Here is a 22,386-nt window from a genome sequence, read left to right on the forward strand (position 1 = left end):
TTGCCTGTTATAATAAATTTATTTAGGCAGTTTTGACCTTGTAACACATAAACATAAATACCCAGCTTAATTTTTGGTTGTCTTAGTATGCATTATTATACTTTACCCATCCTACTGCTGACTTAGCTTTATTAACAGAGGCACTATTTAGGTGAAATACAGAGAGCAAATATCTTTCTATTTCCATCCCTTATTTCAATCCATAAATAATTCTTACTGTTATTATTCAGGCCTCCATTATACAGAAATTCTTTCTAAACTCCTAGGTGAGAGGGATGTTAGCATCTTCCTTCCCTTTGCCTATGCAAAATTTGTGAATTCGTCCAGGAAAAGCGGCAGCAATACATTGTGTTTGTCAGAAAATAGCAGTGGACAGGGAGAATCATCACAAAACTCATGGGATTTTCTCCCACCTTTACCATTTCTTCCTATATTACACTGCATTGCTATGACTTGCTCTGCCCATACCAGATTTTTTCCTTTTTTTAAATATATTTCATTCCAGTAAGTGTTTTTCTTCATTTGTACAGTGTTTTTCTATATTTGTATAGTTTCATCTTTCATTTTTCCTTTCTTATTTGCCAGCCTCACTGAAAGGCCTTTTGTTGTCTCTTTCTTCTCCCTGCTATCTTCTTTCTTTCGTGGTTAACAGCTCATCATTCAGCATTAAATGCTGTCTGTTTGTGTCATTAGACCGGTAATTCTGGGCAGTTCTCCATTGTGTTCAGTTCAATAAAAATTTTAATTCATACTCCATTGTGATCTGATGCTGGCTTTGATAGCAAAAGGAAGAGCTTGAAAAGCAATACATATATTTGGTGCCCTAAGAAGAGGGGTAATTCATCCAGGGCCTGCCTTTTCCTTAAGGTAACCAGTTAAGTACCAGGTAACCAGGTAACCAAGTACCAGGTAACCAGGTAAGAGTGGGTGCCATAGTGTATTCTCAAGTGGGTTGGAAAACTCTTAAGCTCTTCTCAGAATGTGCTGCTTTAGTGCAGAGCATTTTATTCTGTGTGATGCTTTGGATTTTTTATTTTATTGTTTTGAGTTGAAGGAGTATATACCTTGCACTCATACATGCACACACCCCCTCTCTGGTGCTGATTATGACATTCTTCCTCTTTTATTTAGGAGTGAAAGGCTTGCTTTAAGCATTGGCAGATGATCTCTCTATACTGTCTGAAAACTCTCAATTCTTTTTCTTCTTTTACAGTATTCTACAGGTTATATTTTATTTTTGTTCTTCTGCTTCTCTTTATCTTTTTCCACCATAATTTTACTCTTAGCAGCACTTTAGTATCCATACTAATCCTTCTGCCCCCCATCTTTCTATGTCAGCTTCAGTCAAATCTCATTTCTCCTGAGGATTTCAAAGATTTCGGAGATTAATTTGCCAAGATTTTCTGTTATTAAGGATAGCTCTGTGTTGCTCACTAGTTCTGCACGCTTTGTTTTCCAGTGGATCTGCTGTTTTTGAGTTTGGAGTGCCATAATGAGTCCTCCATTGAGGTCTTGTGTGTGAATGTGTTTTTTTCGTTTGTTTGTGGTGGTGGTGGTGTTTGATTTTGGCCTCCTTATATCTGTGAATTCTTCCAGAAAGAATAAAAATGTCTTTTCAGATCAGCAGCTCCTGTGGATTGAAGCTGAAGTGTCAATCGTCTCTCTCCTCTTATGACCTTACAAAGGTTGCTTGACTGACAAGATATTTTTAGCTTCCATCTTTCCCATTGTCATTGCACTATTTTCTTCAGGATCCATGCCAAGCTAATAATTCTAGAGTTCCTGAATCTCCCCTTTTACATTTTTTTTAAATACTAATGCTGAGAGCCCTTTGATCTTCAGAATTTCTTAGGATTATTTAAAAAACAGCATTTGTGTTTCAGAGAGCGCCTTAGTTATTTCCTTGAAGCTTCTGGTGTGTAAATTTTCTGATCCTATCCTTTGAAAAGCCATTAATATTATCAGATACTGCTGTACTTTTTTGCAGACATAAATTTTCTCTTCCTTACATATCGTTTGAACGAGATGGATTCGTGTTCTTCTTCCAGTTACAGAACAAGCTTGCTTTTTTCTTCCTATTTGTTTCACGACTTACCTGTGGCGTTGCAATTAAAGGTCCTTTTGTTGTTGTTGTGCACTTTCCTTGCTGCTTAGCTGCCTTTCCCTTTTTGTTTCATTGCAGAGCAGCTACGGAGCCATTCCTTGCCTCTTTTATCCAGGAGACTGTCCCCGAGTACTGTGCAGTCAGTTCTGCCCAGCTCTGGTCCCCTGGTTGTGTTCTCCCTTTATTCTGTTATCCTAAAGTAAAAACAGGAACTGTCTAGGAGTATTAGTGACTGGCCAAGATGCTATTTTGAGAGGTCTAAAGTACCTGCTTTTATGTCTGGCTGCCAGGGATTTTTTTGTATCTACCATACTTGAGAACAAGGTTTAAATTTAGGATTTATATCCTGCTGCTACCCAAGGCAGCAGGATGTATACCCCCTTCTCTTCCAGCTTCACAGTGGTCCTATAGCAGTAATCCTTTGTGTTACAGCGTGGTTAAATGTTGCTGAGCTTTACCACGGCAGCAGATGTTAAACCAAAGGTGGTTGAACCTCAGATTTTGCCCCCGTTCCTAATTCTTGTGGTTATAGGCAGTTACACTTGGAGTACAGTTATTAATGCTTGTGAACCATAAACGTTTTTTGCCTTGTCACCATCTAACAGCTTAGTTGCTTAGTAAGGACTGGTTTAAATTAAATGGGGACGTGCCACAAAAATGTATTTGAATCAACCCGGCGTTGTTCAAGCATAGTAAAAGCAATTTTGTTTTGTAAATTTAACTGGCAAGTTTCAGAAGTCTAAGACGCCTCCTGATTTTGATTTCCTTGTGAATGTTGGGGGCAGAAGAATTGTCAGGTAGCCTGGAGGAAAATGTAGCATCGGAGGATTTCTCATGGATAAAGGAAAGAAGATTGCTCAATATTTCGAAGATTACCTGTTGTATACAACCAAAACCAAGACTTGGCTGTAGTCTTCAGGTTTCAAGCCTAATGGCTCAATTTTGGAGGTAATTTGGCGTTCAGTCCTCAGTCATTTCTAATAATCTCTGCCAGCTTGTTCTAAAGCATGTGATTTTGCAGTTCTGAATAACACATAGATAATACTTATTACTTAAGTATCAAGTATATTGCTTGGCTTATTAATGATGGAAAAGGTTGTTTGCATTTTCTTGTTAGGTACTTTCGTGTTTCTTCTGTTTTCCTTTATGCAACTGGGGCCATGTCCCATTGATAAAATATGTTACTGGGTTTGAAATGCATGAACCTAGACAGATAGGACCCAGATACTTGAGCAGATGCCAGAGTTGAGAAGAGGGACTGTTCCTAGAGTATTGATGCCTCTCTCCTTGCCTTCACTCAGCTCTTCTCCTTCAGGGCTGGGCAAGCTCGTGGAGGTCGCATGCTGCTCTCGTTCACATCTTCCCCCTTGCACCAAGAACAAAACTTACGTTATTTTTCATTGTCCTTTTGAATACAGGAAGCAAACGCGCACCTTCCCACCTCACAGAAGGGATGAGCAGTATTGCTGGGCAGGAAGGAGAGCAGGCTGTGCTCAATCCCCAAGGTGCACGGGGCACAGCCCGATGTCTGCGAGGCCGCTGTTGGGGACTGGCTGCTCGGCTCTGCCCGTCTCGGTGCTTAGAGCCAGGGGCTAAATATTCTGGGTGAACTCTGTAGCAGTGGCGTGAGCTTATATGAATATATGGAGTCATAATATTGGCCACTGGAGATCCTTAGAAATCTCATGGCAATTGTTTTTCGTGATACTAAAACTCTGGGTATTCATCCTGCTCTTCAGGCTAATTCCTCCTTTAGGTCTGCTTGTATTGTTCATTGGTTTCTGCCCTAAGCGGGATGGATGCAATATGGCCGAGTGCTTTCCTACAGCAAATGGCATTTCATGCTTTGGGATTGTTTTATATCAAAGATGCTATTTCTGGATCTGCAATTTCATCATCTTAAAAGCAGAAGGATTAGCATTCGCTTCATTACAGAGTTTGGGTATGTTAATAGAAGTTTATAAACTTGACAGTGTTTCTTAAGTGCTCGTGTTTCTTTAGTTGTGGGTGTGGATTTAGTCTCCTAATTATAGTACTCTTCTAGGAGGGGCAGAAGAAGTGAATCACTGTTTTAGGGCTTTATGTTTTTTGTCCCACCGTCTAAGGAGGAGTGAAATTCCTCTGTATTCTGAGCGCTGCATGAGGTCACCCTACTGAAGTTCTTGCAAAGAAAGGATTTCTACCATGGGTTTGGTATTGCTAATTTGATTTGGTGACAGCCAGGCATTCATTCCCTAAATTGACATTGCCATTCTGAAATTAATTTATTAAATAAGCATGTTGGTAAGTTTAAATTAATTTTTATTCTGAAGGTGGTTTTTAAAATAAAATGATCTGCTGACCATTGTTTGTGAGTAGACCATGTAGAAGAAGTAAATTGCCTGTCATTGGTGCACAGAGACACTACCTAAACCTGCAGAAGTAATTTTTAAAGAATGATAACTCTAAATAAAAAATCCAGATATAAGCGAAAGCATACATACAGGATCCTTCGTCTTCATCCTTCTATTCCTTCTCGTTTTTCACTTTTGTTCTCTTTACCTTCTTGATAAAATTCTTAACACTCTGTTATGAACAGCTTTGAATGTCTTGAAAAAATGTTACCTTCTTGACCAGATTTCTTGCAAGAAACTTGCTCTCTTCTTCATCTACTGAAACACAGAACCTCTCAGTTCCAGTTTTGAGAATACAGTTGGAGAAAATACAGCTTTCAATTTCTCCGATTTTCATCCCGTCCAGCAGATGACTAAAAATATTTTCTATTTGGAAAAGAGTAGTAAGTAAAGACATTGAGTGGGAAGGAGAAGATCTTGAAAGGCTGATACAATGCAGGCTTTGTATCGTGTATGGCATCGTTACAGTGGGTAAGCATTACACAAGGTGAGCGCTATACTTCAGGTTTTAGTATGATGTTTAAAAGACTATAATTCATTGACCCATGAGCTGCTATTAAAATACACAGGTATACTTTTTTCCACCAGTGTCGTCTTTGTGTCTGAGTACACCCACAAAGTGTAACTCAATCACCAGATAAGCCCGTGCTACCCATGTTTGTTAAATAGGAGGTGATTTTTTTTAAAGTAGAAAATTTGTCCTGTTCTTTGAAAGCTGGTTATCAATGCTGCTACATTCATGTACCGACCTTAATTTAAATATCTGCATGATGTTATTCGTACAGGTTACTACAATCCCTTCCTGATCCTGTTTCAAACATGCAGCTGTTGTAGCTACAGTAGAATTATTTTCAAACTGCTCCCAGTTTCCAAAAAGGAACGGAGAACAGCACTTTGTTGATGTATAAATCCATCAGGCACCCATACTTAACAAATCTATGGAATTCTGGTCGTGTTGTTTGTTTGTTTTTTGTTTGTTTGCTTGCCCTCTCTAAAAGGTATGCAGAGTGACAAGGACAATCAAATATCTGGACAGGTTTCCTACAAGAAACAATTAAACATATCTATTTATCTTTCGAGCTAAAGAAGAGTTGACTAAGAGGAAGCTGTGATGATAGTTTACTCTGTTTAGGAGGCAAACGCTCGATGTCTCTTCCAATACAAGAATTGGGAGGTGTCAGATGGAGCTTGCTGGCCTGTTGGTTCGGAATCTGACAGCAGGAAATGCTTCGTGTGTCCTCTGGGCAATTGGAGGGACTGCTTGCCATCGGTTGGTGTTAAAGGGGGCAGGTAATGACTGCACAGAGGCCACACACACAGAAAAGGCATGTGGGGCTAATAAGTGCAGAGATCTCACTGCTGGCTCAGCCACAAGCTCTGTGAAGCTGGACAAATATTTGGGAAAGTGTCATCGTGGCTTGCTTCGTTCCTGAATTCCTCCCTACTCCTCTCTCTTGCTTGCTGCTGGATACAAGGCTGAATAGATCTTTTTTGCTTGATGAGACGTTGTTGTTGTTCTGGGATTTCAGTTAGGGTTTCAGTTTGTGGGATTTGTGTTCTGGAGAGACCTTCTTAAGATGGTAAAACTTCATTTTTCATTAACTAGGTATCTCAGCAACCTTTCTTCTAAGTCATAGTTCAAGCCTTTAAGTTGGGTGAATTTAATGTCGGTCCTTAAAGTTTCAGATTGAGGAGTCTGGGGTTGGTTTAACTAAAAGTACATTGAGGAATGATTAAATGGTAAAAGTACACAAAATCCTTTTTTAAAAGGGATATGGCTAACCTATGGCAAAGAACCCTAAGCAGTGCAAACTTTACAGTTTTCTTGAGCAAAAGCTTTGCTTTTTGAAGCAAGCTTTTGCATGCAGTTACTTTGTGATGACATTTTGGTGGAGTAACTAAAGGAATTGCTTGTTTAAATACAGTGCCTGGAATATAAGATTTCCTATTGATGAGTAGGATTGACGGTCCCCCATGCTTTTTTCACTTTGGTAAAGTGATGCTTCTAAACAGCCTTTGGTTCTTTTCTTTTTGGCCCTAAATACAAGTAGAGGTGATTTGTGAATATAAAAAGACGACAGTATTAATATGTCTTAGAGGTCATAGAAGATCCTGAGGTGGAAGGGTCCCACAAGGATCATCAAGTCCAACCCCTGGCTCCACACAGGACCACCCCAAAATCAGGCCATGTGTCTGAGAGCGCTGTCCAAACGCTCCTTGGAGCCATGCCCACTGCCCTGGGGAGCCTGTTCCAGCACCCAAGCGTGACCAAGGTTTTAAGGCTAAACGTACAGAATTTAGGAATTACTGGAATGAATTTACTTGTAGCTGAGGCCGATGTCTAAGCGTGCGAGGGTGTAGTCCCGAATCATTTAATCTCTTATTGTTTCTACCAGATAGCGTCTCAGTTTAATACACGGAAGGCGATGAGCTGCTCAGTGTATCTTTCCTTTTCTTCATCCGACGTGGGAGTTAGGGCTTGCTGTAGTGCACGCCACATCGAGCCAGCGCTGTTGCAGAACGTGGGCTTCTTTTTTTTTTCCTCCTGATGCCCATCTCCAGGCGGTGGCGGCTCCGTTCAGGCTGGGCTGGGAGAAATGGAGCTGGGCTGCTCCCTGACAGCCGGGAAACTGGGACAAAGAGACTTGCCCGAAGCAACAGGGTGGGTTTGTGGTACTGTCATGTGTAAACCTGAAGATTTCCTAAGTTTAATTCTCTCTCTTTTTTTTTTTTTTTTTTTTTCCCTGCTGCCTTTTCAAAAGGGTCCCGAATTACTTCATAATCTGATCCTGGCTGATACCCACATCTCCGAGTCATTGTGCTGTGTCTTAGGGGAAACCTCTGCCCCTGGGACTGTCTCACAGCCCAGGTTTTGGTGGGTTGTGCGTTTGTTGTTTAGTTTGGGTCTGATTCAGACTGCTAATTGCTGACTAAATCGATGAATTGACTCAGGAACACAGGTCAAAGCGTTGGTGTGGGTTTCTGCCAGCATTCAGACTGCAGTGCCAACAGCTTTCTGCTTCCCTGGGGAGTGATCTACCAAGCTTGCCTTGTAGCTGGGCTCCTCTATTCATTGAGGCCCTTTCCTAAAATCACATTTGGTCTGGTGTGTAAGGATTGGGAAGATCTCTCTTCTCCTGACTACAATTTGAATGAGCCTAATTGCCCTGCGACTTTTTTCTTTTAGTGGTAACTCTGTGAAGAATTCAAATGAGCGCAGCAGCCAGTCCTGCTTGTTTATTTTAAAAATCTTCTGAGAGGTATAAAATTCCAGCCATACAAATTCTGCTAATCAGTAATGCTTTTCCCTTCCAAAACAAGCAGCAATTCCTGCTTTGGTCTGCCAGGGTTTTGTGATACCTTGTAATCTGAAGTTGGTTGGGGGGGATGTCTTTCTGTCAGTTTTTGTTTTCTTTCTTTCTTTCTTTCTTTCTTTCTTTCTTTCTTTCTTTCTTTCTTTCTTTCTTTCTTTCTTTCTTTCTTTCTTTCTTTCTTTCTTTCTTTCTTTCTTTCTTTCTTTCTTCATTTTAGCAGGTGCATGTAGTACTTGTTCAGGATAAAAAAAAAAAAGTGCAGAATGAAAAGAAGCAAGGGTGAGGCTTTTATTTAAAAAAAAAAAAAAAAAAAGCTGAGGAGGAAGTTCACTGCTGAAAGGGTTATTGTAATCAAGTTTATCATGGGAGCTTGCTGTTGTGTAACAGAAACTCTAGCTTGTCCATACCTGTCTCAAAGCATTACTTAATGAAGAAAGAAAACAAACCTACCAAAATATTTATGAAATTCAATAAAATTTGTTCCCAAACTCCTTCATTTCAATACATCATGACAGACCAGCTCCTTGTTGCTTTCTCCATTTCTAGAAAGCCTACATTTTTTAGAGCCATGGTATCTGTCGTTCAGATGCAGCTTGAGCACAAAGTGGGTAACACTCAAGCACGTGTCTCTGTTGGTTTAATAATATTGAAACTCATTTATTCAAAAACCACTTTAGCCAGGAAACATCTAATGAATATGACGTATTCCTCTGAAAGTAGCATATTAAAAAGTCTGCAATACGCACAAATATATATTTTTTTTCCAGTGAAGGAGCACATTTGTACTGAATGCTCAGTTAGCTTTTTCTTTTGCATGTGGCTTGCTGGCTCATCCCTGTGCCATCTTGAATTCCATGATAAAAACTTTTAATTCAATGCAGCAAAGTATCCTCCTAGCACACCGAGATACTTTTTTCTCTCAAAAATGCATAAACATTGTTTATTGAGTCTCTTCTCAGTGCAAAGATCCTTCTCACTTCCTCTCTGCATCGATGTTCAGGAGTAATTTGGGACTTTAAGATGCAGTAGCTGTTTCAGATGAGATTTTGAGGGAGATTTTTATCAAGGAGAACAACAGAGAGAGTGCCACTGTTACTTGTTGTGTGATGTTCAAGCGTTATCTTGGTTTCCTTTTTTTTTTTCTCTGCCCATGTGTTGCCAAGTAGATAACTTGGGCAACATGTTTGTCTGTCTCAAGATGAAGCAGTTGATTCCCTTATCCTGTCGTAGCCTTACAGTTGTCCTCTCTGCTCCATGAGAGCCTCGTGAAGCAGCAATTCCTGTTGACCAAGCAAGAAGCATGCGCTTGGCCTTTTCTGCTGGAAGAGCTCTCAGCAGCCACCTGTTTCTCAGCAGGTATTTGAGTGGGGCTGTCGCAGTTTCACCTGCCTTTGTTCGTCCTTGTCACTTGGTTCCCTTTAATAATTCCAGGCACACCCTTTGCTCTTACATCAGCATCTGTACATGATTCATGGATATCAGTGTTTGAAGAAATGCATCTGCTCCTTTAGTCCACGTAAAAACGGGGGTACCGAGGCAGATTTGGTGCTCATCGAACCTGCTCTGCTCTTTCTGGTGGTGGCAGGGAAGGGATGGAAGAGCAGCGTGCAGTGGTTCCCCCCACCATGCTTTCACCTCACGAGGCTGGGACGTTTGTTTCTGCCCAGCAGTGATAACAGTGCTCGCAGTGCCCATCCTTCACATCATGTATGTCTCTTGTCCATACCCTGTTCTCTGGAAAACAAACCGTTCATGCAAACTTCATGTTAAGACTGCCCAGAATCTTACTGCAGCAGAGCTGGCTGTCTTAGTTTTGACAGCTGACTTAGCTGGGAAAAAATGTGTATTAGTGAGAGGGTTGCTTATTTGGGAAGGTTTTTATTGATGATAATGCACACTGCTTAATTGCCCTTTATCTGTGTGTAAGAGTTATTGCGGGAGTTTCCTGCTGTTGCAGGTAGGACGGTGGTCGCTGAGAGGCAGATAGAGGTTAGGCAAGGGGAGGGAGGAAGACAATTAAAAATAGACATCGTTAGCATTTATTAGTGCATGTTTGTATGGGAGGGAGTACCACAGTGGTGAGGGCAATACCCAAGTCATGGGAGAAAAAAAATCTTCAGTAATGGAGGAGTTTGGGCTTTGCACTCACATTATGGATATAGTACATAATGATTGGGTCACGAGGTCATTTTATTCACTATTAGATACGAATTTGGGTGTCTTTACAGTCGATCCTGTTGTGTAAGCTGCGAGCACTGCAGCTGGCTTCAGCCCACATCAGGCTGGCAGGATGTGTTGGTGCTGCCGACCAGCAGGTAGAGCTGAGCCTGCTGAGTAGCGGGAGCAACTGCAGCGAGCCAGGCTCCGTAGGGCTGATGTGGTACCAAATCTTACCCTAGTTTGAAAGTTAGAGTTCCTAATAACTTATAATTTGTCACTCATAATTTGATCTAAATCTTCAGGTTAAATTGCTTGCTTACCCCATTTCCTGGGAAGTTTGGCACGCTTCTTCAAACTCAGGCCAGGCACCTCCAGAATGACAAGGTCTGGCAGGTTTTCAGGTAATTCCCACCATACCCAAACTCCAAATTTTACAAGTTCCCGGAGACCTACAAAAAGCCAATAATGAAAAAGTGAAGTATTAAAAGTATTAAAAGGTCAATTAGAGGAAGCTCGTAGAAAACGTGTCCACTGCTGAAGAGCTGAAGATAGAGCCTTAGAGACGAGGCAGGTATGGGACAAAAGATGGTGTCTGGATGGAAATGAACAGGTAGAGGGGTGAAAAGAAAGGGAACTGTGCTGGGGAAAAAGTACTGGAGAAGAGTACGTAGGGAAAAAAATAAATAAATAAAAGGTAAGAATTAAAAGAACTCTACGATTAATTCTTTTCAGAAAGGACAGAACCTAATCATGAAGCTCAATAAGAGCAAGTGCCGGGTCCTGCACCTGGGACGGGGAAACCCTGGCTGCACGTACAGACTGGGCGATGAGACGCTGGAGAGCAGCCTAGAAGAGAGGGATCTGGGGGTCGTGGTAGACAGCAAGTTGAATATGAGCCAGCAGTGTGCCCTGGCAGCCAGGAGGGCCAACCGTGTCCTGGGGTGCATCAAGAACGGCATCGCTAGTAGGTCAAGGGAGGTGATTGTCCCGCTCTACTCTGCGCTGGTGCGGCCTCACCTCGAGTACTGTGTGCAGTTCTGGGCACCACAGTATAAAAAGGACATGAAACTGTTGGAGAGTGTCCAGAGGAGGGCTACGAAGATGGTGAAAGGCCTTGAGGGGAAGACGTACGAGGAACGGCTGAGGTCACGGGGCCTGTTCAGCCTGGAGAAGAGGAGGCTGAGGGGAGACCTCATCACAGTCTACAACTTCCTCGTAAGGGGTTGTCAAGAGGCAGGAGACCTTTTCTCCATTAACACCAGTGACAGGACCCGCGGGAACGGGGTTAAGCTGAGGCAGGGGAAATTTAGGCTGGACGTCAGGAGGGGGTTCTTCACAGAGAGGGTGGTTGCACACTGGAACAGGCTCCCCAGGGAAGTGGTCACTGCACCGAGCCTGTCTGAATTTAAGAAGAGATTGGACTGTGCACTTAGTCACATGGTCTGAACTTTTGGGTAGACCTGTGCGGTGTCAAGAGTTGGACTTGATGATCCTTAAGGGTCCCTTCCAACTCAGGATATTCTATGATTCTATGATTCTATGATTCTAATCACAATAAACTAAACAGAACTGTGAGTATGTGAGTACTGCTGGTTTCTCCTCCTGTAGGAGAAAACGGTCTGTACGGTGAGCTAAGAAGAGAGTCAGCCAGACCACGCTTAAAACTAAAAGCTCTGGAGCCTGCAAATGAAGCTAGAAAGCCAGCCAGTTGTATACTGTGTTCTGCTGGTTGATCAGCAACATTCTGATACTGTCCAAACAAGTAGGGGAGGCTGCAATCTTGGCTCACCCCAAACAATTACTCGTTGCTCTGATCTGATTATCATGGTAATAATTTGGCTCGTTCGCTTCTGGAAACCAGGTGGCTCTTTTCTAGCACAGGTGAAAAATTCCATGTAACTTGGAAAGATAAAGGCAGCTGATTTAAATAGCCTAATGAGCGTGTATCATAACGAAAATCTTACTCTAGACACTTCTTTACCGACTGAGCAGCGTGTATTTTCTCTCCTATAAGAAATTGAGGGGAGAGGGAAAAAAATAAAATTATTCTCAAGTAGTACTAATTTTTTGTACCACTTTCTGTAGAAAACCTGATGTTAACTTACTTTCCATGTGTGAGAACAAGAGACAAAGATTTTAAAGACAAAGCTGTTAAGGAGAGTTCTCGGTAACCTCTGCACCCAATCTAGACAGGGTACGGGCTCTGTCAGCATTGTTGATCAGTCCTGAAGAAATTCCAGCTTGCGAAACACCTGAAAGGGCTATCAGGTGGCATAACTTTAAAAGGGTTTTCTGTCAGTCTTCCTGAAATTATTAAGTGCCCTCGAGGGTTTGTAACTGGGTTTTATACGCCGAGTGTTTCCCAGGTTCTCCAAACAAAGCGAGGGCTCGGTAACTCCGCGTGCTGATGGACAGGGGAGGTGTCCTGATATTTAGCACAGAGGTACAACTGAAAATGTGTAATAAAAATCGTTTAACTTGCAATTGGATAAGCGAAAGTTGTGCTTGGAGGACGTGTGGCCTGTGATCTAAGGCTGTCCCTTCTTGTCCAAGGACTCCTCCCTTGGGGTTTAATCACGAGGCAGTGTTTTCACTTGAAGGAGGCCCCGGCTCTGGAACTCGCTTTCCTACTGGATTTGTTGGTTGATTTTTGGTGCAACTTGTTTTATCACGTTGGTTTTTCCTGGGAGAGATGCATAGCTAGGTAGAAAGTGAGTATCTCATAGATAAATTTTATCAGCACTTAGCAATTTGGAGATCTTCAAAAGCCAGCTGGCCGTGGTCCTGGGCAACCTGCTCTAGGCTGGACCAGGTGACCTCCAGAGCTGCCTTCCAACCTCAGCCATGCTGTGGTTCTGTGACTTTGGAGGCTGCTCGACTGCAGTATTTTGCTTTTTCTTAGTACTGTACTAACACTTACTGTGCCTGTTGCATGGAATTTGGGCGTTCTGTTTGCTTTAACCCTCCCAGCAAGCAAGATTTTGCAGCATAAGAGATTTGCTGCATGAACTCCGAGCTCTTTCAGAGCCAAACAGGGTATGTGCATGGTGCCAGGTGAGAATTTCAGGGCTAGAAACTCTCCCCAGTCTCCCCAGTCCTCAACCTTCAAGCCTTCCAGCCCTTTGTTTGCTGTGATGTGTCTCTGAGATGTGATCTTCTCTTTGATTCAGCTTACACGGGCAGTTTGCAGGTGAGGAGAGGACTGCGTGCTCCTGCGGCGCAGCGTTCAGTCCATCCTGCGTTGTCCTGACTCAGCGCCGCGCTGTAGAAACACGATGACTGCAGTCAGTGCTTTTGAGCTCAGGGGGTTAAGCCCAGGAAAGGAGCAATTGATTTGGCTGGTCTTTATGAGATGAGCGTGTCCTTCCCAGATCTGCATGTCCCACTTGTGTTTACATCTCCTTATGAACACACATCAGCTAAGAACAGACTAACTCTGTTAACACCCTTTCAAAACCAGCCAAATGATAGCACTCAGCGTTCATTTTTATTTTTTTTTACGCCACTTGTGTTTGCTCTTAAAAAAAAAAAAAAAAAGTTATTATGAAGCAAAGAGCATGTGAAAAATAACTTGGTTGACTTCTCTAAACTGCAAACAAAAGCCTGGACTGGATTCGAAAAGCTTTGAAACAAAAGTCAGCGTTGGGTGTGAGGATGAAGGGATGATTCACGAGAGCCCAGGACAGGAAAGCTGTCTCCTTAGCCTGATACGGTGAGAAAAGCTCCTGTGTACAGTGATAGAGGTGCCTGCCTTGGACCCTCAAATTAAGAGTTACATTCCTTAAAGTACTTCTTTGTAAAATTAGACTGCTCAGATAACTTCACTGGTGATAGTTTCATGTTTGGGAAAGGGAATGCTTCAAATGACTGAATTCCCGGTGTCTTCATTTTCATCTGTGCTATGTTATTAAGAAGCTACTAATTCAGCTGCTTTTCATCAAAGGGAAAATGCATTTCCTTTATACCTAATTAGGAATATTACTCTCACGCTGCTTTTATTTGAATTATCTGGGACTTTTCCTTTTTCTCCCGATACACTCAAGAGGAGTTACGTCTGATTCAGGTTTTGTTCCAGGATTGTTTTGGTATTCAATGCAGAACTGCTTTTTAAGAGGAATGGAAAGTAATGTGAGCCTGGTAGCGCATGTTTTTCTTGTTTCTCAAGACTGTCACGTCGCAGTCTAAGCCACTTTTTAACACTGTTTAGAAAATATAATGAACATGATACAACTTCCTAACTGTTACCCAAGTTGCATGTGTAATAGCGACAGTGGAGTTATTCGTTTGCTTAAGTGTGTATTAATGCAATTAAGGAAGTCTTAACTGCGGTCTGGGGGGAGATCATTTAAGAAAATGAATGGAAACGTTTGGCAATCGTTCAAAAACTATGAAATTTGAGCAATTGCCACATAGCTTATGTTAAAATAGGTGAAACCAAGTGATTGGATGAAAAGGCAGTATCTCGGCCTTGCTGTTGTCGTAAACACAATGGCTTTGTTTTCAGTCTGGTCTATAAAACCAGGAGCCTGAGTTTGGCATTGTTCAGGAAAGTTTTGAATCCGTGTACAAAGTGTAAACTCCTGCAGCATTCCTGCTGAAGGAAAGTACCTTAAGCACAAGCTGACTTGATAGATATGATAGATGATAAGCAGCTCTGCTGAGTTAGAACCGCCAAGGCCAAGCAGAAAGTGCAAGGCTTATACGTGTAAAAGGGTAAAGTAGCCTGAACAACTGGGAGTTACCACTTCAACAGGTACATTCAAGTAACCATTTAAAATATAAAGAATTAAGTCACGCAGTACAGTGTTGAGTAGAAGAGTTAAAGTATTAAGAAACCAAGGTCAAATCTTACAGTCCATACTTCTGCAAACTCCACCAGGTCCTGCTGAGTTGGCTATGAAGAAGCTTACCAAAATCTGGCCGTGAGTTATGTTCTCCTCTAACAGGAAAATCTCAGGAGAAGTTGGGGGAATTTTCTTCATGCAGTCAATAGTTTGGAAAATGATAAATAACTGAGTGCGTAAGTATGGAAGGTGGTGGAGCAAATAAACCTGGAAACCATTTCCAAACATAGAAGTCCGAGACAGTGACTGGGAGCCATCAGCATGGATTTACAAAGGGGAAATGGTCGGACCAACCTGATGACCTCTGATGACAGGCAGGAGGCTTGGTGGAAGCTCTTCAACTTAAGCAAGGTTTTTGACTCAGTCTTCCACAACATCCTCATTGACCAACTGATGAAGTTAAGGACTAGTTAAGGGGACTGCAAGGTGGATTGAAAACTGAAAGGCTGGGCACGAAGGGTTCTGGTCCGTGGCATGAAGTCCAGCTGGAGGCCAGGCACTGATGGTGTACTCCAGGGCTTGATACCGAGGCCAGTACCGTTTAATAGCTTCATTAATGACCTAGATGAAGGGTCAGATGGGTCACAGTGCACCCTATGCAAGTCTGCAGACGATGTAAAGCTGGGAGGAGTGGTTCATACAGCAGGTGGGTGTGCTGCCAGTCAGAGGGACCTCAACAGGCTGGAGAAATGGGCCAACAGGAACCTCCTGAAGTCCAACGAAGAGAAATGTCAAGTCTTGCACCTAGGGAGGATTAACCCCAGGCACAAATACATCCAGCTGACTGGAAAACAGCTTTTCACAGAAAGCCCTGGGAGTCCTGGTGGACAAGATGCTGTGAAAATGGATGTACTGGAGTAAGTCCCAGCAAGGACCTTGAAGATGATAGCACGAAGCATCTGCCAAACGATGGGAGGCTGAGGGAACTGGCACTGTTCAGCCTGGAAAAGAAGATACTTAGTGTGGTCGCTAGGGACAGGATAAGAGGCAACGGGCACAAATGAAATACAGGAAAATCAATTTAAGCATGAGAAAAAAAACACATATTGTATAACAAATGCAGCGAACCACTGGAACAGCAGGTTTCCCACAGAGCCTTGTGGAGCTTCATCTTTGGAAATGCTCAAAATCCAACTGGAAGCAGGGCACTTGGACTGGATGCTCCCAAAGAGTCCCTCCCAACGTCAACCATTCTGATTGTCATCTCCTTCCTCTTTAGCAATTTTCCTCTTTAGCAATTTTTTAATGCAATTTTAATCTTGGAGCATCCGGAAACGTATCAATCACTTCATGGAAAAGGTAGTGTGTTGGTCGCAGGTCCGATGAGCAATGTTTTCTTGGCTTTTTGCATGTTTTATGGGCTTTAAAACCAGCCCGTGTTTCTCTCTGCAATGCTGCGGTCTGGCTCTGTTCTCGCATGTGTGTTTAGTCATAGGGTGTTAAAAGAAGGCAGTGTTTCTGTATCAAATAAAGAATTTAAAATCAGTAATTTAAAATCAACGATAGGGTAAAAGAGAAAATGCATAACCCGCTCTGTCCCTGTCTTTCAGTCATGGCCTGTGTATGAAGAGGTGTACAGCAAAATGATTGAACTTGCAGCCTTTTTGGACCTGCCTCGTTTTCCAGATATAACAGAGAGCTGCTTTCTCCATCCGGACATGTTGTGCATGAAGTACCTGATGGAAGTTAATTTACCTGGTAAATATTTTCCCAAACCCAAACCGATAAACTTTTTCTTTGGTTTATTAAACCCCAGCAAAAACAAAAAACAAAACCCTCAAATCACTACTTTAAAAGCGCCTCCTCTTTTTCTTCTAATTTTTCTTCTAATATTTCTTCTAATACATCTTTAAGCTTGAGCTGAAAGATCATTTCTGTAGAAAGCACCTTCATCAAACATTGAAAGTGGGTGCTGAAGGCCCAGATACACAGGGGCACTCCGGTGCTGCCTCTCAGCCTGTTGAGCGGACGCTTCATCTGAGACCTTTCAGTGTCCGTGTGAGCTCAGAGGCACTGGTGGAAGTCATGTGGCTTATTGAGATAAAAGATACATGAAGTCAGGACCTGATTGCTTGGCACTGAAAGGAGTTGTCATGTGTGAAGTTGAATATATGTTCTACAATGTTGCATAACAGCATTAATGAGGGATGCGGGGTGACAGATCAACCCATCTTGATTATTTCTGATTTAGTTTTGAAATAATTTATTGCATAAATATGAAATTTTTGCTTATTCATAAGTTCAGTCTTGATTATTGAACTACCAAACAAAAACCGATGAGTCCTAGCATGTAACCTGTGTCTGCTGGGTTACTGTACTTCTGTCAAATACTGCTGGCTCTGGAGATGACTTCTGTGGGCAAATAGTCTGTGAATTATTTTTGTCCCCAAAACATTCCAGAAATTGTTTTTGTTGGTGTTTTTTTTTAATCTTATTTTGCCATTAGTTACATTGAATAAAACTACTTTGTTTTTCCACATACCGACAGCTAATGGAAAAAAAAAAAAAAAGACAACCAAAAGATTTGGGGATAAAATGCCAGAGAAAAAATTCTGCCTTTGTTTTTTTACACCGGTGTTGCACTAGAGCCTGTAGAGGCTCACTTATATTTCACGTTATAAGGTGTCAATTGAGTCAAAGAAAGGCTAGAAATTTGGCATTTTTAGGTTTATTACAGAGAAATATAAAGCTGTGTACCCATTGAAACTTGCTATAAGAGCAGAATATATTGTCCTTCACTCTTGCCTTGCAACTGAACTTTTTATCATGTAAAGTATCTTTTTATTTATTTATATTATTTATATTTTATTTGTATTTATATTTTATTTCTATTTTAGTTTATTGAAAAAAGACTGCTGTTGCTGCCTGAACACCTAAAATAAATTGGCAGTGTCTCTTAGGACGTTGAATAATAATGAACATGTGGTTTAAAATACCTAAAGGGTCAGAAAGTATATTGGCAGTATATTTGTAAATAAATTTGTTTGGAAAATGCTTTTGTGCTTTTCAGCTTTTATTCAGCTTTTACTGTTACGTACGAGAGGATTAAAAATTAGTTTGTGCTGAACTCTGTAAGGAGCAAGAGAATAGAGAGTAGAGCTGGATTAAGGTTGTACTTAGTCATACATTGCTAACCTTTGTGGAATCTGATGGTGATGTAACCGCCACCCGTATTTCTTGCTGAGCAGGAAGGGTGAGAAATTTGGGGGATTTGTATCTGTGAAAAATAAGCATGAAGTAATAAGAGGCTGGCTGGATATCCTGCTGCTGCTTTCGGAGCTGCAGTTGTGTCGGTTTGACATAAGCCACACTAGCGGGTGCAATTAGCCTTTACGGCGTAGTGCCAGTTTTAACCTAAACTGCCTGCTTTAGCCTCAGCAGGGAGCGTTCCCCAGCCTGCTGCTGTGCCCAGCTAGCCCCTGCTTCTTTTAGCACTGCCCCAGCCCTACATTTTTTTTTTGGTTGATAGACAGGAAAAATGTTCCTGACAAGTTTTTGGCTTTCGGGGTTTTTTGAAACTAGAGTTCAACTGTATTTATGTTCTGTGTGTGGATCCAAGAATGCTTTCCTGGAACAACGTTCAGGATCATGTAACAACATCTTTTGGATAACATTTAAAAAAGGGGGGATTTTTTTTTCCATGCGTCATTTTTTCATTGTATTTCCAATGAAGATTACCCACGGTATATAAAAATATCCAAAAATGCTTCTCAGCCTGAAAAACGGCCAGTTGTAAAAATGTAAGCATCATTTTCTTCTAATGACCAATATATTTGTACCGTACCGGTCTTTTAGCTTGTCTCAATGCACTTATATTTTTATTTATATTAATTAGATGAACTACATAATTGGACTTGTCGAGTGGTGAAAAAGATTGGTTTTGGAGAAGTGGATTTCCTGACTTTCACGCCTGGAAATAAATCAACAAGAACAGTGAAATACGATGTCCTTGCTGCAGCAATAATTGTAGTAGTTCTGAAATTGTTGTTTTTATTAGATGATCACTATGAATGGTACGTATACAAGCAAATCTCCAACAAAGCCCAAACTTTCAAATGGTGCAAGTGACTGTCTTGGGTTGCACTTTCTTTAGTAATATTTGATTTGTAATATTTTAATTTTGATTAAGTTCAGTAGCGTAAAACGTGATCTCGAAGGCATTTTAGCAATTGAGCGTCTCTTATTTTCACAAATCACCAGTTTGAATCTGAAACCTGGAATGAAAATGAGGGTGTAATATTTGTCAGTTGTATTTTAAATTCACGTGAAAAGTGCAGTATTTGGGGCTATAAAATGGCCTTTTTTTTTTTTTTTTTTTTCCAGGTTACTTTCAGGCTTTGCTGCAGAAAGAAATAAAAATAACAAAGAAGGTACGGAAATATTCCAGTAGAAGCAGTCTTATGATTTTGTAAATGAAATAACTGTGTAATCAGGATTAGAAAGACTTAATCCTTTTGATGGTTAAAGTGTCTTTTTGTGATTTATTCCTTTTAGAAAGGTCTTTATTGAAAGAAAACACCATCTTGTTCATATAAAATTGTCTTGGCTTCCTCACGTAATTCTTATTGTACCAGATAAGGAATTTTGTATGTGTTTTAGTGGAAACCTTTCTTCTTTTCACGTTTGCCTCTTGTTTTAGATCGTTCTGCATGTTAGGCGAAGGTGAATGGTTATACCATAAAGAGGGAACGCGCTTTGATTGTAAATAGCAGATACTTACTAGGGGCATCAAACCACATTTATGATACAATCCAAACTTGTTTAGTCTTGTTAAATAAAATGTCTTAGTGTGTAACATATTTGAGATGTAATCTGTTTTCTTCCAAATAATCCTGAGAGAGTGTGGAAAAGCTAGGAGCAATTAAGATAGAAAAGATAATGGTGTGAACATGGTTCTTTGAGGGCAGAAAGACCAAATCAAAGATTAGAAATCCTCAGGAAGATTCTCCATGGCCTTATCCAGATCACAGTTGAAGATAAGATCAAAGATGTGTTATGGTGATTTATGTTTTCAGCCTTCCATCCGGTTTTGGGTTCGTTTTTACCCTTCTGTTACTTTCTAAAAAAATTAAGTCAGTAACAGAAATCAGTGTTAGCCAGGCATGAGCACAATTACTGCTGGATGTAGAGAAGTCATTACTCTCAACTAAAACCCATAATCCTCATTTTTAAGTGGATATGCAAACTTATTTGGGATCTCACTTTTTCAATTTCATTTCCATTGAAAACTTGGAGTACGTAATAGTGACAGGAGTAGAAGTTGCACAACTGCTTACGAGCCCAGGCTCAAAGCCATTAATGTCTTAATAGGGTTTCTACCTTATTAACCAGTCTCGTTGCCTTTGGGAATTAACAGCTCATTCTTTGCCCACTTTTTTTTTTTTTTTTTTTTTCTCTTTGAAATCTGCTGGTACAAAACGATCCATATACTGTGCTGTGTTGTCCCTGTTCTTCAGACGTTGGAGTGACAGCGAGCAGCCGACGTGAGAGTTTTTTGTTCAGGCACCGATCAGTGCCAGAGCTCAAAACTGCCTCTGGCACTTTCCCAAAGTTAGCGTACCGAAATGAATAATGGCTAATACCGACTTGTAAGGATTCGGTGTATGTGAACTTCATTTTCAATTTATCTTTCCTCTCTCTAGTCTTTTTTTTTTTTTCCCAGCTCCTGTAGTTTTTAAAGACAGACTGGGAGCTGTACGGCAGATAGCTGTAGCTACCTAGTGCGTGTTTGTGTGGCTATGTGCTGTGAACTGCACACATACACACTGTTGTTTATGTTCAAATAAAATGATTGAGACACGTGTGTGTCTGTCTGTGCGTATCGCAGAGCTGTATGTTTTCCACTTGACTCAGCTGTGTGAAGGTAGGACCAGCACCACCAGCCAGCTACACGGTTACTGTAGTCTCTGGCAGTGGGCTTGCTTGTGACAGATGCTTAATAATTTGTATTAAGATAAATGTAAATAGTTTTTTCTTCCCCTGGACGTCCCTCTCAGCACTGTCTGGGCTGAGGATTTCACGAAAGAAATGGTATCCACACCTTTGAATTTTAAGAAGTACTGAAGGATCTTTCTTCCTTCATTTGTTTGTTGTTTTTTGAGTCCATCTGTACAGTCATAGCTTTAAAGACATCTTGTGGTAGGATAACTCAAATACGAACAAGCACAGATAATATAAAAAATACAGAAGTTCAATCATAAGAGCAGTATAGTCACCCTCAAAACAGTTCAAACAGCTAGCTGGCAGAGCTGAGCATGATGCAAGCATCAGTGCAGTGCAGCTGGGGTAATGGGGAAATGCAAAGCTTGGTTAATTCACAATGCAGATAATACACCCACGAGTAATAAGAGATGGTTATATTTTAATTGTACTCTACGCCGGAGTTCTGTTTGCAGTTCTTATTCTTACTGTACCCTGTTGATCTGCTTCAGTCCCATGCCTCTTTGGAGCATCAGTGATAAACGTGCAGCTGGAGTGCCTTGTGCCTTCATATTTTTGCATGTGCTGGTAAATATTTGTTCATATATCAGTGAGTGAGAAGCCCGTGCTTAAAAATATGGGACAGTGATATAAAGTGAATAAAATGGGCTAGCTTATCCTTCCTGCCCTGCAGTATCTCATGCGCAACAGGGTTGACAGTGGGGTCTTGATGACACTGTTTCAAATCTGAGCTTTGGAAATCATTTATTCAGACCTAGGCTTGACCTACAGTTTCATTAATTCCTTGAAGCCAACGTTCAAACAGACAAAGGCCAGTCCATGTTGTGGAGCTCTAGTTTGGTAGTCTGCGTGTCACGTGTTTCTTTCACTTCTTCACAACCTAAAGTGTGAATGTTTTATTCAGGTGGTCCGTATTTTGAGTTCAAAGAGTGGTACAAGGTTATAAAATGTTCCTTGGATGCGGAGCAAAAGAAACTGGATGAAGAAAGAGCCAAGTAAGAAGTTTTTAAGTACTTACTACTACTCCTAATAGTATTTTTAAGGTAGACGGTTTAAAGTGAAATTCCGACCTCTCCAGAAGTGGAAAAGGTTTGGAATTTGCTCCATATTTCCATCCAGCAAGCTTGGGTGAATAAAGTGATTAAATCCCCATCTTAATTTTCTATTTACAGTCATCAAGTTTATCCAGCATATTAATTAAATGCCCGCTTTCTGCGACAAGTAGCTTATACAACCGAACAGTTAACTGATTACAATAAATCTGACGTGCATCTGGTTGTCTACTCAAAGAAAGATTTTCTGTATGTGTTGGATGGCCTAGATTTAATGGTGCTAACCATTAGATTATTTTGGTTTTATTTTAACAGCTCTAGCAATATCCATTAGATTATTTTGGTTTTATTTTAACAGCTCTAGCAATATCTTAAGAAATTGCCATTCTTTTACGCGCTTGCACCATCCTTCTTCTGCCTAACAACTTCTATTTCTCTTGCTGTAGGTATCTGTGGAGATGTGAAAAGCCGTTGTTTTATTCAGTCAAGAAGAAATCCAAAGTCCTTAGGAGAAGACGTGAGTAAACTCTGCCTCTTTCCACCAGCACAGAAATGTGCTCCAAGTTTTCCCATCATAGA

At 41.1% G+C, this 22,386-nt stretch overlaps 1 protein-coding gene across 1 annotated transcript in view; it reads left to right on the forward strand.

Moving 5' to 3' along the window:
* The window catches only part of TAF1B (TATA-box binding protein associated factor, RNA polymerase I subunit B), a 49,041-nt gene that overhangs the window by 20,163 nt on the left and 6,492 nt on the right, over window positions 1-22,386 (forward strand). The window contains exons 9-13 of the mRNA XM_082755971.1: window positions 16,366-16,513; window positions 18,651-18,828; window positions 19,139-19,185; window positions 21,660-21,750; window positions 22,254-22,324. Coding sequence (XP_082612097.1) covers window positions 16,366-16,513; window positions 18,651-18,828; window positions 19,139-19,185; window positions 21,660-21,750; window positions 22,254-22,324 — 535 coding nt within the window. The remainder of the gene's footprint in view (window positions 1-16,365; window positions 16,514-18,650; window positions 18,829-19,138; window positions 19,186-21,659; window positions 21,751-22,253; window positions 22,325-22,386) is intronic.

Source organism: Aythya marila (assembly GCF_965140915.1).
Source record: "Aythya marila genome assembly, chromosome: 3".
Taxonomy (NCBI): domain Eukaryota; kingdom Metazoa; phylum Chordata; class Aves; order Anseriformes; family Anatidae; genus Aythya; species Aythya marila.